The sequence below is a fragment of the Vipera ursinii genome (genome assembly GCF_947247035.1).
Source record: "Vipera ursinii genome assembly, chromosome: 1".
Taxonomy (NCBI): Eukaryota; Metazoa; Chordata; class Lepidosauria; order Squamata; family Viperidae; genus Vipera; species Vipera ursinii.
In genome coordinates, this window is record NC_139512.1 from 262,324,473 (window position 1) to 262,340,993 (window position 16,521).

The window sequence follows — 16,521 nt, forward strand, 5'->3', positions numbered from 1 at the left end:
GGTTTCTTGCTTCTTGGGGATCTTTTCCAGGAAATTAAATGTAAAAGAGAAAAGAGAAATCAAATTCCTCACCCAGTTTCAAGCACATTGTTCACAGTTGTGCTGGTTAGTGCTTTTGGACTTCGGTTGCAAGTAGCTTAGGCTGGTCGATGCAATACGGCCAGCCTTTCTCCTGTCAGGTTAGAAGGCTTTCCCCAAGTTGAAAGGAATGGCTGCCACTGTTCCAGAATCGCTGGAGCACCCTTCTTTCTTCTTCACCTCTCCAGGGCGACTTAGACCCATTTAGGGTCCCCAGGCAGGGCAAAATTAGCTGCAGGGGTGCAGAGAATCAGCAAACCCGTGACCAGTCGCTACCACGCAAAACCAGAAGTCCCCAAGAATGAAATATTCTGCTGCAGCAAAAATTGGAATAAAACCCAATCAGTAGGCTGTAACTGGATTTAAAATCTACTTCTTAAAAAGGAAACTCATGACTGAGATACATTCCTCTTCAAAATAAAAAAAAATCCTTCCCTGGATTATGACACGCTCTTGTGCACTTTTCCGTTGGGCTGATCCCTTCTTGATGCATTGACAATGGATTTGATTCCTGGAGGAAAAGTTGAATTTGACTCTTTGTTTTCCTTTGGATTTCACTGACATTTACCTACTGCAGTGTTTCTTGTACCGTCTGTCTTACCACTTAAATAAGCTACTATTGGAGACTTCACTGTGCTTCAGCCAGGAAAGACTGGTAGAAAATACTTTCCTGAAACTGAGAGTGAATGACCTGGAGTGATCCAAAGATAATTCTGAGTTGTAGTTTCTGGTGGTGTGTCACAACATGTTAAGTTGCACTCTGCCCATACAGAGGGCTGTAATGGAACAACACATCATAGAACACACTCTTCTAGTTGCACAAATACATTGTTTTGAATAGCCTGGAGGAAAATATGGAGTTTCTATCATTAGCTCATTGTTGTTGTTAGTTGCGAAGTCGTGTCCGACCCATCGCGACCCTATGGACAATGTTCCTCCAGGCCTTCCTGTCCTCTACCATCTTCTGGAGTCCATCTAAGCTCACGCCTACTGCTTCAGTGACTCCATCCAGCCACTTCATTCTCTGTCGTCCCCTTCTTCTATTGCCCTCAATCTTTCCCAGCATTAGGCTCTTCTCCAGTGAGTCCTTCCTTCTCATTAGGTGGCCCAAGTATTTGAGTTTTAGCTTCAGGATCTGGCCTTCTAAAGAGCAGTCAGGGTTGATCTCCTCTAGGACTGACCGGTTTGATCGCCTTGCAGTCCAAGGGACTCGCAGGAGTCTTCTCCAGCACCATAGTTCAAAGGCTTCAATTCTTTGGCGCTCAGCCTTTCTTATGGTCCAGCTTTCACTGCCATACATTGCAACTGGGAAGACCATAGCCTTGACTATACGCACTTTTGTTGACAGGGTGATGTCTCTGCTTTTTAGTGTGCTGTCTAGATTTGCCATGGCTTTCCTCCCAAGGAGCAAGCGTCTTTTAATTTCTTGGCTACAGTCCCCATCTGCAGTGAAGCTCATTATCTGTAATTATTGCATGAAGTTATTAGTTATCACACATTATTAATCCTTGCATAGAGAGAATGATTGATTATTCTGATCACAGAATTCCTCAGAGATATCTAATCACTGTGAAACTAGATGGGCAGAAAACAATTCTAATAAAATAATAATAATAATTAATACAGCAGAAGAGAAGAGAAAGAATTAGAGAAGTTATCAAAATACAAAGACCTGCAAATAGAAATAGAACGACTATGGCAATAGACATCAAAGGTAGTACCAATAGTAATAGGCTATAGGATTGGGTGCAATCCTAAAACAACTGGAGCACCAATTGAGCACCAGTGGCATTGATAAATTCACCATTAGTCAATTTCAAAAGGCAGCTTTACAGTGAACAGCTTGCATCCTGCCATAATACCACAGAAACATCCACATCTCCTTATCTCCAGAAGGATTCAGTAAGTGGATAAAAATGCCAAATCCAGTCTGAACATCTGGCTGACTATACAATAAACCATAATAATTATCTGTTGATCCAAACTACATTTGCCTAGCAAATTCTATGGGTTTCCCCCCCCCAGAAACTGGCCCCAAAGGCAAGAAACCTGCAAAAAAATGTTGTGCATCAGTCATGTGACTGTGGAATGCTGCAACTGTTGGTAAAGGTAAACTGGTTGGCAGTGCTCAAAATATGATGACTGAAGAGGGGTATGCAGCTGTCAGAACTCCATAATCAGATTGTATATAGCTTGGGAGGAGGTGGACTTTAACTGGCCACTAATTGACTGGTCATTAAGCAAGGATTACCTGTATCAAACAGCTAATAGCAGGTGTTTTTTTTAATTACAGCAAATACAGCAATGGAGCTAACAAAATATGCATTCCATATCATCCCAGTTAAAATCCTTCATTAGTCTAGCCATTCTATCTCATGAAACTGACTTAATGAAATTTTAGAAACACACTGTACCATGGGGTGGAGTAAAAGAGAATCATACTGGTTTTCCTAGGCGGTAGGAGTGGCCTGTAGCTTTTAAAAACAGCTTCCACATGCTGTGATGTCTAGAAGCGTGATGCTGCTATCCAGCATGGCAGATCCTTTCCTGGGAAAACACTTCTGCTGTCTCACTCTCTTCCTTCTTGGCTTGGAGATGAGCAGTCCAGCTCATCTACAAACACAACCCCAAGCATCTGAAGACACTTTCCCTCCACTCTGGCATTTGGCGCCTGAAAACTTTGAAGATTATCACATCCAAAACCACAAGACTGTCATCAATGTCTGGAACTACTTAGAGAGATTGGGACTATATAAGATCTTGCTCAAATCTTCAGCTAAGTATTTCAGTGGACTTGGACCTAATAATGTCAACAATATCTTATGGGGATTGCCATTACAGCATGGCTGGCAATACAGATCAGGTAGGAACAATTTCTTTTACTTTAATATTAGAGTTCATTAGACCAATGTTAGGTTGATTCCAGACCACAACAAAGATGGTACTTTTCTGTTTCAAACAAACTTTCCTTTTAAACTGTGAGTTTGAAGGGAAGATACGTATTATTTCAGACCATGAAGGAATACAATTCATTAGCCAAATGATAAACTGGATTGATCAGTGTCTGATAAATTACCACCTATTAGTTGTATGAACATTGAAACAAACAGTGTTTGTTTCTAATCAAATATATTAATATATAGTCTAATATATAGTCCAATCAAATATATTAACAACAGAGAGACTTGATAGACAATTTAAATGGCAGTGCTGCATGAATAAATATGCCAATAACAATTACAGAGAGAAATGTTTTCTTCCTTGTTTCTTAAGCTCAGGGCCGTAATACTCACTTGATGGTTACTCAGCTTTTTGTCTCACTTAATTATTTTTTTGTTTTTTTTAGGAAAACCAGTATGTTGCAAAGAAAACAATAGCTTCTATCATCTCTTCCTTTAGTTTCTCTAATGCTTTTGGGCTCAGTAAATGATACATAGAAATGATTAACCCACAACCATCAGTGTGAGTTAATCAATGGGAGTTCCTGCTTTGATCATGGAGTATCTCCAAATGATAGCGGTTTTGGATAAGTGATTATATGTATTTTAAGAATCTTATCTGGTACTCTCTATGAATATTTTTAAGCCATCAAGTTTTCTTAGTCTCATTGTGGATTAAAAGACTTGGCATTTTCTGATATGCTGACGGCGATGTATTATAAACATCACATCACATAAAAAGTTTTTTTGTAATTTTTCGTGTACGTCATTCAAAGATTATTCAAATGTTCATTCAATGTCATTCAAATGTTATTTAAATTCAACTTATTTAAGAGACTGAAAAGAGCACAGTAAAAGTAGCTCTTCATTGGGAACCTTACAGCCAGAATAAGTGGGAGCCAGGTTCTCACTTTTAGCATAAGTTAAAACTATATTTCTTTTACTAACAGTTATACTGTTTTCACATTCCAGCTACTTGGTCTTAGCTCCTGTATCTAGTCAGTTGGTGCTTCTAAATGCCAGATTGGTCTGTAGTAAGGCCTCTCTCATTTGTGATTTAATCATTGATTAAAGGGCTAACCTTGCATGTATTACTGGAAACTGGCTGGGGAAGGGGAAAGTGGCCATTTCAGAGATATGCCAGGCTATGTGTTGGGTGTGGTATTAGATGAGACACTGGGGCGGGGTGGAAGTGTAGTAATCATTATTTGGGAATATCTATGGGTTACGAGAAGTGAGATCCTGTTTGTTCAGTTGGGCTCTAGGTATTAAATCTCCCTACTTGGGCTCCTCAAGCTGAGAGAATGGTTTCATGTATTGATTTCAACATGGAAGGGATTTTTTTCCTAATCTTCATCCATATTCTCTTAATAGTGTATTAAGTTGAAGACTTTAGAATCAGACATTAAAAATATTTCAAGCAGGCCAAGTATGATGCCCAGAAGTTCTCTTTACAGCTGAGTTTTTTCCACAGGTGGTATCTGTCAAGGTCAAAAAAGTTTTTTTCTGGAGTCTGGGTGTCAAGCCAAGTCTCTTTTAAGCAATAACAAGTTGTAATACCATACAAGATGTCACCAATGCCATTTAAAGCTTTTTAAGTCCAAAGTTTTTATGATAGTTTTTCAAGTTTTATTTCTTTTTTTTAGATTAAAATAAACATCTCCAGTAAGAATAGGAAAACGTTTAGTCCTCAAATTTCAAAAGCATATAAAATAATTGTGTTTTAAACAGTTTATTATATACCACCAGAGACACATGTTTGTGAGAGGGGGGCTATATTAATTTGATGAATAAATAAAAATAGTCAAGATAAAACAATTTCCTGACCCAGCACTACAGTACTTATTTTTCTCTGTACAATACTAATGTTTCTTTTTTCCCCCCAGGCAGATTAGCAGATCCTTTTAATTCTACAGGGTGTGGCCATATGGATGGAGAAAGTCTGTGCATATCTGAATTCAGCTGGTGGGCTTGTAAGTATATGCTTGTTTGGGAATGATTTATTTTTGTACTGGATGGAGAAAGCTCCAATTGCACCATGATGTGAATTCTTCAATTGTGTTGATGTCTTATAAAAGCAACAAGATTAGCCAAGTACTAAAATTTCCACCATGGCTGGCTTAGGAATTCTGGAAGTTCACAAGAACTTGCCAAGTTTGAAGACTCCTGCCTTACAGAATTGATCAATAAAATAATCAATAAAAATCCTTCTACCACAAGCTTTCAGACCCTGAAATGACTGGACATGGACAGATGGACTGTCAATGAAACAGTCCTATCTAGTCCTTTCTTTAAAAAAAGCCCCAGTGATGAAGCACCTGCAATTTTTGAAAGCAAACTGTTCCACTGGTTGATTGTTCTTACTCTTAGAAAGTTTCTTCTTAATTCCAAGTTGCTTCTCTCCTTGATTTGTTTCTATCCATTGTTTCTTCTCTTGCCTTCTTGTGCTTTGGAAAATAAATTGATCCTTTCTTCTTTTCTCTAGGCTATCCATACCCAATTCCTGCAACTCCCATTTCTATACTTCATTTTTGCAGCATCACTGCATCAGTTCTCATATTCTTCTGCAGGATTGTGTGGCCTTATAAATATTTACACATAGAATAACATTATAGAAATACTTTCACTAGTAACTTTGTTATATGTTAGACTTCCTGTATGGAACATTTTCTCAAATACCAGTATGATGGAAATGAGAAAAGACAAAGGGTGATATATATAAAGTGTTGAAACCAGGAAAAAAGAAACAAATTTTCAGTACAAATAAGATATTGCCAAAAAAATCTAACATGACCGATTTTAAAATGTGTCTTATCTAATAGTTCTGTGGGAATAGCCCAGAAGGTATTTCTTGTAGCATGTAATTATCTCCAAGCAAGACTGATACAAAAAAAGGAATTGCAATCATGTTTAATAATTAACACTGACTTGTGATATGAAGCCTGGTTAGTGATTAGTGTTTAATGACATTAGAGTTGTACACAAATACATTTCATAACTAAAGATTTCTCAAAAAGCCATGTGAGATCCCAATTAAAATTTGATGACCTTTAAACATTCTATCCATTAAAATTAATCAGATACTATGTTATGCAATTATTCCGATATCAGTTACACATTTTTTTAAAAAATTTGACTCATTTGTTACCCAGAAAATCTGTGTAATACAGGCCAGACCTCAGTTTTGTGGGGGCAGTCCCCTAGCACTTGTTCAGTATTTAAACAAATTGGAACTTGGTGTAGGACTATACAGATTGTTCTTGTTTAGCTACTGCCTTATTTAGCGACCGTTCATAGTTATGATGGTGATAAAAAAAGTCACTTTGTGACCAGTCCTCACATTTGCAGGTCTGTAAAGCAAAGCAAAGCTGAAGTAAGAACTCCCTATTGTAGTAGCTAAATGAAGATTACTTATATATTTTTTCCCATTAAACTTATTTTGCTTAGGTTTTTCCCCCCAGCTTGTTAAACCATGTTCACTACTTTTAATTGCCCTAGGTATGAATTACTACCTGGCAGCTGTTCCTTTTCTTGCGGCACTGGATAGTGACTTCTTTGAAGAGCTACCAAATGAGGTAGAAATAATGCCACCAGATAAGCAAAGAGAACATTTCTGCCTCAGCACTGCTGAATGCAATACCCAGGTGCCAAAAGCCATGTCTGCCTGGAGGGATTTTTTCAAGGTATATCTGCTGATTTATTTTTTTTAACAGTGATATAGATATCTTCCTATTATATACTTCTTTGTCCCTAAATCATCCATGCAAATACTGCACACAGCATTGGGGGGGGACTTCTAATTTTAGGGGGGAAAGCTATGTTTTTCTTCATATTTGGTGCAAAGATAGATATTTGTAGATAATTTGAACTAACCTTTGAGTAATGTCCCAGGTTTTACACTCTAAAGGCCAGAGGAGGCCAAGACAGATAGCCTAGCCTAAAACAAAGTCTTTTGGAGTTGTTTGAGATATAATCTTGTGTACTTAATCTGGGAGGAATTTGAGTCTGCTAATCCTAATGAAATGGACAAGTCCTTGGAACTGTGGGTTCGACCATCTATGTTTTAGATTTGTGTCTTTCCTGACTGGTTAAAACTTCCCAAAAGATAATGCGTGGTTAAGTCCATGAAGTGATTAATGCTTTCTTGAAGGCTCAGGATGATCTTAAGAAGCTGCATACAGTATAATTGAACAGTTAACTTTGCAATCTCTGCTAGCTCCAATACTTTCCCCATCCATTCTTCATTGTGAGAATTGATGTTATCTTTCCATTTTTTGCATATATAAAACGCTTGCTGCAGTCAACGTATGTGAGAAGATGGAAAGTTTGTTGAAGGGCCATGGTGCGGATATTACTTTGTTGTTTGTAATAACTGTGGCAACATGTCCCAGGGGCAAAACCTTGTTGAATACACAGTTGACAACTGTAACAACTGTGACTGTGTTGGGTATCCTCTGAAATTGAAGGAGAAGAGCCATGATGACCAGATAGTCTGTTGTAAATCCTTGGGGATGCCTAGAGTTTCAACTGTCGCTGGAAGATAGTGCCTGGGGCCCAATCTGGTCATGTGATCTAGGTTGAATTTGTCCTGGTAACTCCTGAGGAAATGGACAGGGTTCTTTGTACTGTTAGCTCACCCACCTGTTTATGAAATCCGGTACCCTCCTGGGTCACAAAAGCAGACAGTGAAGTGACCTGTTATTGGATCCATGCTATGGTAGTGACTTCCTTGATAGGGATGGTGGTGTTTCATAGGGTCAGGCCTGGTTAAAAATTGAATGGCAGACACCCAGGGAATTTCAAAGCAATAGGCTAGAATGAAAGGACAACTTACACACACACACACACACACACACACACACACACACACACACACACACCTTCATTTTCAAGAAAGTTTGAACTAAGCAGGAACAGGATTATTGTATCTATATATGGGTATGGTTGTATAATTTTTATGAAATAACTGAGTAGTTTTATTTATCCCACCTACAGTATACCCACATCTCCTTATCTTTCTATATTTATTTTAGTATCTCCTGTCTACTGCACCAAACTCTGAAACAGCTTCACGTCCTCTCTTCTCAGAAGATGAAGCCCTGGGTTACATGTGGAAAGCTCATACTCTCTCTATTAGTTCTGCATTTCCAAAGTGTCAAAAAAGGTAAGAAGGAGAATATTTGTAGCTCAGGGCTAAAATGAGAGGTCCTTGATGCTCTCTGAACTTGATTATTTTCAAGTGCCAGGGATGATGTTACCTAGTTTGGGTAATGAAACATTTGCAAGAAAACAACCAGGCTCAGAGAGCACCAAGGACCCTTTAAGGTTAGAAGTTTATCAGAAGAATTGAGAAGCTCTAATATGAGAGACCTTTCTTCTTAATCTGGTTTAGATCTTTCCTAAAATGCAGTGGTCATACCATAGCATTGATGACTCTGAACAGGCATGACTGCCTCTAGATTGTGGTAGGATTATCTTACGTTCTGTCCATAATTTCTTTTATGATCCCTAACTAAAAAAAAAACATTGTGGGTTGTTTTAGTTTTTCTACGTGGTTGGTGGCAAATAGAAATTATTGTTAGATGTAGGGAGTAAGATTTGCAAGATTCTTCTTTACAGCCATTCTGAATAAAAATGTTAGCTTTCTGTGGAATTGATTTCCTTGTCTATCTAGTGAGGCTGACAGTAGATGACATACTATGAACAATTATTGATATCCATGGGACAATCTTTGTAATCCACTGGGCATATTTATAATTAGACACAATGAGTAATTATGTCATTTGATTGTTCGCCATACTGTAGGAAGAAATTATCTTTGATCGGTTAGTATCATCATTGTGTTATCCCAAAGCATTGAGTTTGTCCCAGGAGGTGCAAGTCAATTACAATTAAAAATATCTTAGCAGCCTCTCTCCGGTTTGGTTCAGTAAGATCATAAATATTATTCAAATATTCATGACTTTATTTTCCCCACTTACATTTCAGTCTACCATACCTCAGTGGACCTGAAAGCAATTTTGGAGAAGCTTGGTCTACCACAGTTCATTTCCTTGCAGCCACGCATTTTCCTACAAACTTTAATGTTACAAATAATTTCCAGACTGGATTACCACCTCGAGTACTTTTGGAAGGAGACAAAGTGCCCTTCATTGGTGACTTCACACTTCTGCAGAATAAAGTGCTTTTTCTTCTTGAGAGTCTTCATACCACAAATAAGAATACAGGTAGGAGTCTTGAGACCAACATATGGTCCATATTTAATTACAGACATACAGAAGACACTTCCGTGTGGCAGTGTTTCCATTTCCTAATCCTGCTAAAGGATGTTGAAGTCAATTCTCTAATTGTCTCTACTGTGGCTAACCTTGGAACCCCAAAAGCAGTTGGGAAACACCATGAGCCAATGAATTCTCCCTCCAGCCAACTAATGGAAGATTATAAATTTATCATTCAGGGTGTGCCATTCCCCCTGAGCTAAAGAAGTCACTAAAGCAGGAGTAGGTACCTTGGCTCTTTTATGACTTGTGGACTTTAACTCCCAGAATTCCTGAGCCACCATGGCTGGCTCAGGAATTCTGGGAGTTGAAGTCCATGAGTCAAAAGAGCCAGGGTTGCCTACCCCTGCAATAGAATAACTAATGTTCCCAACCAAGGCAGGAAAAGAAAATTTCCTAGTGTCCCCTTACTGCAGTTTTCAGTACATATTTTGTAAGGAACTTTGACCCAGGAGTATCTAGGAGTTTTAAAAAAAAGGTGTCTGGTTGTTGAAGCATCATTCTTTCTGCACATAAATTCCTACTGAAAATTATGAGGATGCTTCATAGCATAGTTTTGCATCCAAACATTTGGTCTAAGAACTTCAAGCATTATAGATTTTAGATTACAATATACACTCTTCATGTATAAAGAAATGTATTGAACCTCATTTTAGTTAGTGACTAGGACACAAGGAGAGGCATGTGTTGCATGCATGCCAGTGGTGGGATTCAAATATGTGAACAACTGGTTCTCTGTGTGGATGCCGCTTCTGGAACTCCATTCTAGGCCTGGGCAACAAAAAATTAGCTACCGGTTCTGCCGAACTGGTGCGAAATGGCTGAATCACACCACTGATGTAAGCTTTCTAGAAAAATTCAAGCCTGGTATTATGTTTACAACAATTATGAGGCTGATTAGAAAATGGCTAGAAGGGTTAAGACTGCTTGATCAGATTAGTTGTGAAATGTATGAGCAAGGTTTACTTCACACAGGATGGGGTAGACTGAAATGAAAAGTTCTCAAAACTCTGTCCCCAGGTCTTGTGACTCTGCACAGTCACACACTGCAAAATACAAGGTTTTCAATCTGAGTTGTGTTGCAGTCATGCCACAAAGAAATTGGCTTAGCAGTGCCAGATATTGTGGGAACACAGCAGGAAACTTCAATGCCAAATCAATAACACTCAGTGTAGAGTTGCTTGGAGTTAGTATATGTCTATACTGTATATGTATTGGTGGGATGAACCTAGTATCTTTCTACTATCCGTGCAGTGTAAAAGGTCAGATAATCTTCCAGAAGATTATCATATTCTAGATATGGTGGACTACAATTCTATCTTTCTATAACCAGATAAAGAGGTTGAAAATCAAACATTGGGCCAATTGTCAGATTTTCCCCTCCTGCTTCAGGGTTTCGGGCAATGCATTTAAAGAGAAAGTCATCTAAAATAATAAGGCAAAGGTAAAGGTTTCCTCTGTCCAGTCATGTCAACTCTAAGCAATGGTGCTCATTTCTTAGGCAAGGGAGCCAGCATTGTCAGAAGACCCTTTCCATGGTCATGTGGCCAGCATGATCATATGCCAAGGCATATGGAACACTTTCCCACCAAAGTGGTACCTATTTATATACTCACATTTGCATGCTTTCAAACTGTTATGTGGGCAGGAGCTGAAGCAAGTAACGGGCGCTCACCCTGTTGCACAGTCTCCGATCTCGAACCCCAGCTGTCAGCTTTCCAGCTTACAAGCTCAGCGTCTTTAACTGTTGACTCCTCACAACCCCTTTAAAATAATTATGTCTACATATTCATTTAAATTTTATAATCCTTATCCAAAAAGCAAAAGAAGGAAAACTGAGTGCCAAAACTGATACGACACCACTTAAACAACTGCCACTGTAAAATATTAAAACAACAACAACAACCTAAATTGCAGGTATGGAGGTAACTAAGGATTCTCATCATGGGTGGAGGACATACCTGTTTCTCCAACCATGGACCTGTCTCAGTGTGACAAACAACACTAAGCAACTGCAAGCAGGCAGACATTAACAAGCATTCATACAAAAACAACAGAGGACAATATGCATCAACCTGTTAAGAACAGCCAGTAGGAGAGGTAGATGTGGAAGTCTGGAGCCAGGCAGAATCTGCACACGTGGCGATGCCACCAGAACTACCATTTTAAAGGGATGGAGCCATCCAGAAGAAAGATTACAGGTTCCCCATCTGCCTGCCCACGTGGCCTCTAACTGGAATCCAGATTCCGTCGGTTCCAAAGACTTCCTTTTTATTCATGATTTGTGCAAAGGACCTTCTCTCCCAATAAGTCAAGGAACTGGAGTCATTCTATTTATTTATCATTATTATTTATTTATTACATTTATTTGCTACCCACCTTCCTAACATACAAATACTGTATTTCTAAAACAATAAAAATGGAAATCACAGTCAAAATAAAGTTATAGTTAAAAGATGGGGAAGGAGGAGGGAACAGGATACGTGGAGGGGGGGAGGGGGGGACTGCTTCTTAATCCATCATCCACCTCCAGTGTGATGCTGCCTCCTTTGTAAACAGTATAAAATCTCTCAGTAGATCAAATGGCAAGGGATATAAAAGATACCCATAAAAGAATAGTTTCATTTAGCCCAAATGTTCTTAAACTGGGGATAATAACTACCAGAGGGGTAATCTGTGCATATCCTAAGGGGAATGGCACAATTTGTAATGGCTTATTTGTGAGTCAAGGATCCAGTTTGGACTGTCACTGCCAAGACAATTGTGTAAAACCACAACGTCTGAGCTTTTGCTTTTTTTTTAATGGGGTTGATTATTTGAGTCTGGGAAAAGGGATAGTGATTAATTATGTGTCATCAAGTTATTGTCAACACTTAGCACTTACATAAATAGATTTTCTCCAAGATGGTCTGTCCTAACTGCACTTTCAGGTCTTTCAACTATGCATTTGTCACCACTATAGCTGAGTCCATCCTCTTTCATGCTGATTGTTTTTATCTTTTCTTCCATCTGTCCCAGCATTAGAGCCTTCTCTAGAGAGCCCGATCTTCATATAATGAATCCAAAGCAGGATATTGTAATTGGAGCCTGGTCATTGTGTCTTGAGTGAACATTGTTATCAAATGTTTTATTCAATTAGTCATTGTTTTCTTGATTGTCCATCGTATTCTCAGGAACCTTCTCCAACTCCAAAGTTCAGAAATGTCAATACTTTTCTGCTTCCCAAAAGTCTGACTTTCACTTCCATAGAGTGTCACAGAGAATGCCATAGCTTGCATAATCCTAATTGTTATGTACTGGGCTCTTGAGGAATACCACGTGGGTTGCTGGAGCAGCTAACGGCTCTCCAGCAACCCTGACTACAAGTCTCCTGTGCTGCAATTGGCTATCTCCAGGCGGCCATGGTTGATTCAAACCTATTGGCTGCCACCTAGGGGCTAGACTATATATTGCGGCTAGTTGCAGTCATTTCCCCAGTACAGTTTGTGCACGAAATAAACTATGAGTTACCTTGTACTCAGCTACACGTCTTCATTCCTGTGCCAAAGAACCCGCTATTTAACACTAATCTTTGTAGGTTTAAGTGCTAGTCTAAAGCATATTTCTTGAGGATAAGAGGTAACAATCTAGCAGTTTAAAAACACTGATATAATTAGATAAATTTCAGTTTTGCTGCTTCATAAAGCAGCTCAAACAAAATAACAGTAAGACTGATCTGATATAGCGTCATCCTATTTTATAACATTTTTTTTTTGTCTCTGTGTGCCTTCTGTTCCTGCAGTTTTCTTGGCAAAGTTTTCAGAAGTAACTTGCCCCTGCCTCCTTCTTAGGCCTGGGAGACAGTGACTGGCTCAGGCTGGCTTTGTGCCTAAGGCAGAACTAGAACTCACACGCTCCCTGTTTCTAGTCTGATGCTGTAACTACTACATCAAACTGCCTCTATTTTATAGATAATAGATTAGAAGAATCTAGCACAACACTTGATTGCTGAAAATTCCATTTCTTCAGCCTTTTCGCACCTTTTCACCTGAAACAAAATGAAATAATTGTGATTAAACAAAAACCTGCATGCTGTAACTGAAATAACAATACAAATCCACAGCAATAGAGAGTGAAAAAGGATGTTCAATGGTTGGAAACTCAGTAGCTTAATTATTATAGATATGCCCACCTGGTAATTCAAAGGATATTTTCAAGGTTTCCTTTGGCTTCTATTGTGGAAATAACTAAGGAGGCATAGTGCACTTCAGGCATCTATTGTTTTCCATAGCATTAGCTGCCAATACTCTCGAGTTTGTATTTTCACATTTCAAGATTGATGTTGGCCTTCCTGGTAAGCCAGACAGGAAACACAATTAGACGGGCTAATTCTACTTTATTGTAAGGCTACATTAACAGGCTCTTTCAGAGTCTGAAAATGCAAACTCCCTGCTCGCCACTTTTAACTGCTAGACCAGGGTTAGGCAACCTTGGCTCCTTTATGACTCGTGGACTTCAACTCCCAGAATTCCTGAGCCAGCATAGCATAGTTGGCTCAGGAATTCTGGGAGTTGAAGTCCACAAGTCATAAGAGAGCCAAGGTTGCCTACCCCTGTGCTAGACCCATTCAGACAGATCCTTTCCAAGTTTCTTTCAGGCTCCTGCCTCTCTTGTCTGATGGTTTCTTAGGTAGCATCCCTTCTCCCCCTTTCCTCAAGGTTATTCATCCATCCATTACGTCTATTCATGATGGTGGAAAAACTGGTGAAAAGTGCATTATATCATTATGGAAGCTCTGTCCTTTATACATGTTTCACACAAATACTGCAAAAAAGGGCAGAGCTTGACAAAAGTATCTAGTTATCCACAGTGATATCCAAGTAATCTGCATTGCGATGCATTGGAAACTCAACCTTTTGCATTTAGGTTGTAAGATTTCATGCAAGTACACAAAAGGCAAAGTACAAATTACTTTAACAGCCCCTCCCCCAAAGACACCCATGTGTAATAATAAGGGGGGGAACTAGGATAAACTGAGGTTGAAAGTAGCAATCCTAATTGCTCTGCTATAATTCCATTGTTTTATAGAAGAAGATAGAATCCACCCAAATCTCATTGTGAACTTCCCTCTACTGTATATCATTGCTGAAGTTAATCTTAACAAAGTTTAAATTGTTGAGATTGTTTTCTATTAAAGGAGTTACTTGTTTAAATTGGTGGATGTGAAATACAGACAGCTTCCTTGCAAAGTTTCGGTCAAAAGATAGCAAACCTGTACATCACGGGACCCCAATCTTTCTGGGTTGGTGGCCCGGGGTGAGGTGGGGTGGTGGTGGTGGAGGTGCCTTTACGCACACACATGTGAACGGGGCCATGCACACATGAATGGGCTGCAATTGTATGCACAATGCAAACGAGTGCCCGTGCAATGCTGGTGCCCGTGCAATGCCATGATGCTAGTGCGAGTGGGGAGACTGTGCATGATGATGCTATGCTAGCACAAGTGGGGGGAGTGTGTGCTTGCAGTGATGCTAGAGCCTGCACAACGCTCGCAGCATCACTAGTGTTGGCATGATGCCATGATGCTAACGCATGTGGGGGGTTCAAGTGCATACACGAGGATGCACTGGCCACCCTCTCACGCAGCCCAGTGACCAACAGCCCACGGCCTGGTAGTGGGCTATGGCCCATGGGTTGAGACCCCTGCTCTACGTAACATAGCTGAAAACTCTGGAATAAATACCTCCTGCACTCCGTGTTACCTTAAGTATTAATTTTATCTTGCTGAATAATTTACACTGAAAAATAGATTAGGGAGTGGAGAGAACACTCCTGTTAGTTTTGCTAGCTCCCTCTCAATGAAGTTGGATATGTTAGCTTTTTTTGCACCCACAGCAAATACCCTCTGGATATTTAAGTTGTATTTTTAAAACCTGAGGTTATCCTGCTGATTTGGTATGAATTTTAAAATTGAAATTGCATCTGGGAAAGCAGAGTTATGATTTTCCCCTGTTGTCACACCCATGTTTTTAGCTGTTTTAAGGTGTTGCAGACTTCCTCATGCTCCAAAGCACCTTTTGGAGATCAGCTCTGAAGAACGCTGCTGTTAGTAACTGATATCAGATAGTTCTGAGAAGATAAAGTAAATTGGCCACTCATGTTTCCTCTTTCTGCAAGTTCATGATTAGAAATATAATAAGTGCAGCGTCAACGAGGCTTGACAGGAATGTAATCTGCAATTATATCAAAAACAAATTGTCTTCAAATCAAAGCACTTGCTTTCCTGTGCATTGCGTCCGAGCAATGCCGTGATGCTAGTGCAAGTGGGGGGGGGGGTTTGTCTGTATGTTACATCTTTAATTAAATTGGAATGGGATGTTTTCTCACAGGATAAGTAGCATAATTAGCATTGGTGCTGTGGTGACTTAGTGGTTAGAATGCAGTATTGCAACTCAATTCTCACTGGCTCAAGGTTGACTCAGCCTTCTATCATTCTGAGGTTAGTAAAATGAGGACCCAGATTACTGGGGGGCAAAATGCTGACTCTGTAAACCACTTAGAGGGGGTTGTAAAGCATTATGAAGTGGTATATAAGTGCTATTGCTAGTACAGTTGCTTCAATTCTCTTTTGCTCTTAAATGTTTTATTAAGTCTTGGTTTTGAAATAGCTTGATGTTTTAAGATTCTACTGAATGAAAAGGAAATAAATACATGATTTTTTTATGTGTGTCTGTTTGTGCAGGAAATATTCTACTGTTTTTATGGAAAAAAACCATGTCCACTGAAGAAGGAAGACGTTTTGGCCGAAGTCTTATTGAAAAATTCTTTTCTTTCCTTTCTGTGAAATACTTCTCCTTGTCCTAAAACCCTTACTGGCCTAAAACCTCTTCTGACTCTGGAATTCTCAGCCAAGGACTTTGAAGAAAGGCCAAAAGAAAGTACACTTATGCAACTGTTGTACTCTTAGTAGTTGTGGGGTAATAGTAGGATCCCCTTTCTTTTGATGCAACTGTAGAGCTTTCACTCAAGCTTTCATTCAAGTAGCTTTCTCTGCAGTGAAGGGCCACTTCGCAAACATGCATATCTCTTCTAATTTACTGCCTTCTGTTTGATCCAATGTTGCTTGGGAAATTTTAGCTTTCTCATGAATACATTTTAAAAAGTAAACAGAAAATCAATCTAACTGCATTATGGTATTGTATGCATTTTTACTAGTTTGCATACAAGGTTAATATTGAATTGAATTG

At 39.2% G+C, this 16,521-nt stretch overlaps 1 protein-coding gene across 1 annotated transcript; it reads left to right on the plus strand.

Moving 5' to 3' along the window:
* Window positions 1-2,595: 2,595 nt before the first annotated feature.
* LOC310632765 (protein LEG1 homolog) lies at window positions 2,596-16,170 on the plus strand (the record flags this gene model as incomplete). The annotated part of the gene is made up of 6 exons (XM_083350184.1): window positions 2,596-2,941; window positions 4,904-4,990; window positions 6,516-6,700; window positions 8,051-8,181; window positions 9,006-9,244; window positions 16,017-16,170. The coding sequence occupies 6 exons, from the start codon at window positions 2,596-2,598 to the stop codon at window positions 16,136-16,138; spliced, it is 1,110 nt and encodes a 369-aa protein (XP_083206310.1). The 3' UTR covers window positions 16,139-16,170.
* Between the last annotated feature and the right edge of the window lie 351 nt (window positions 16,171-16,521).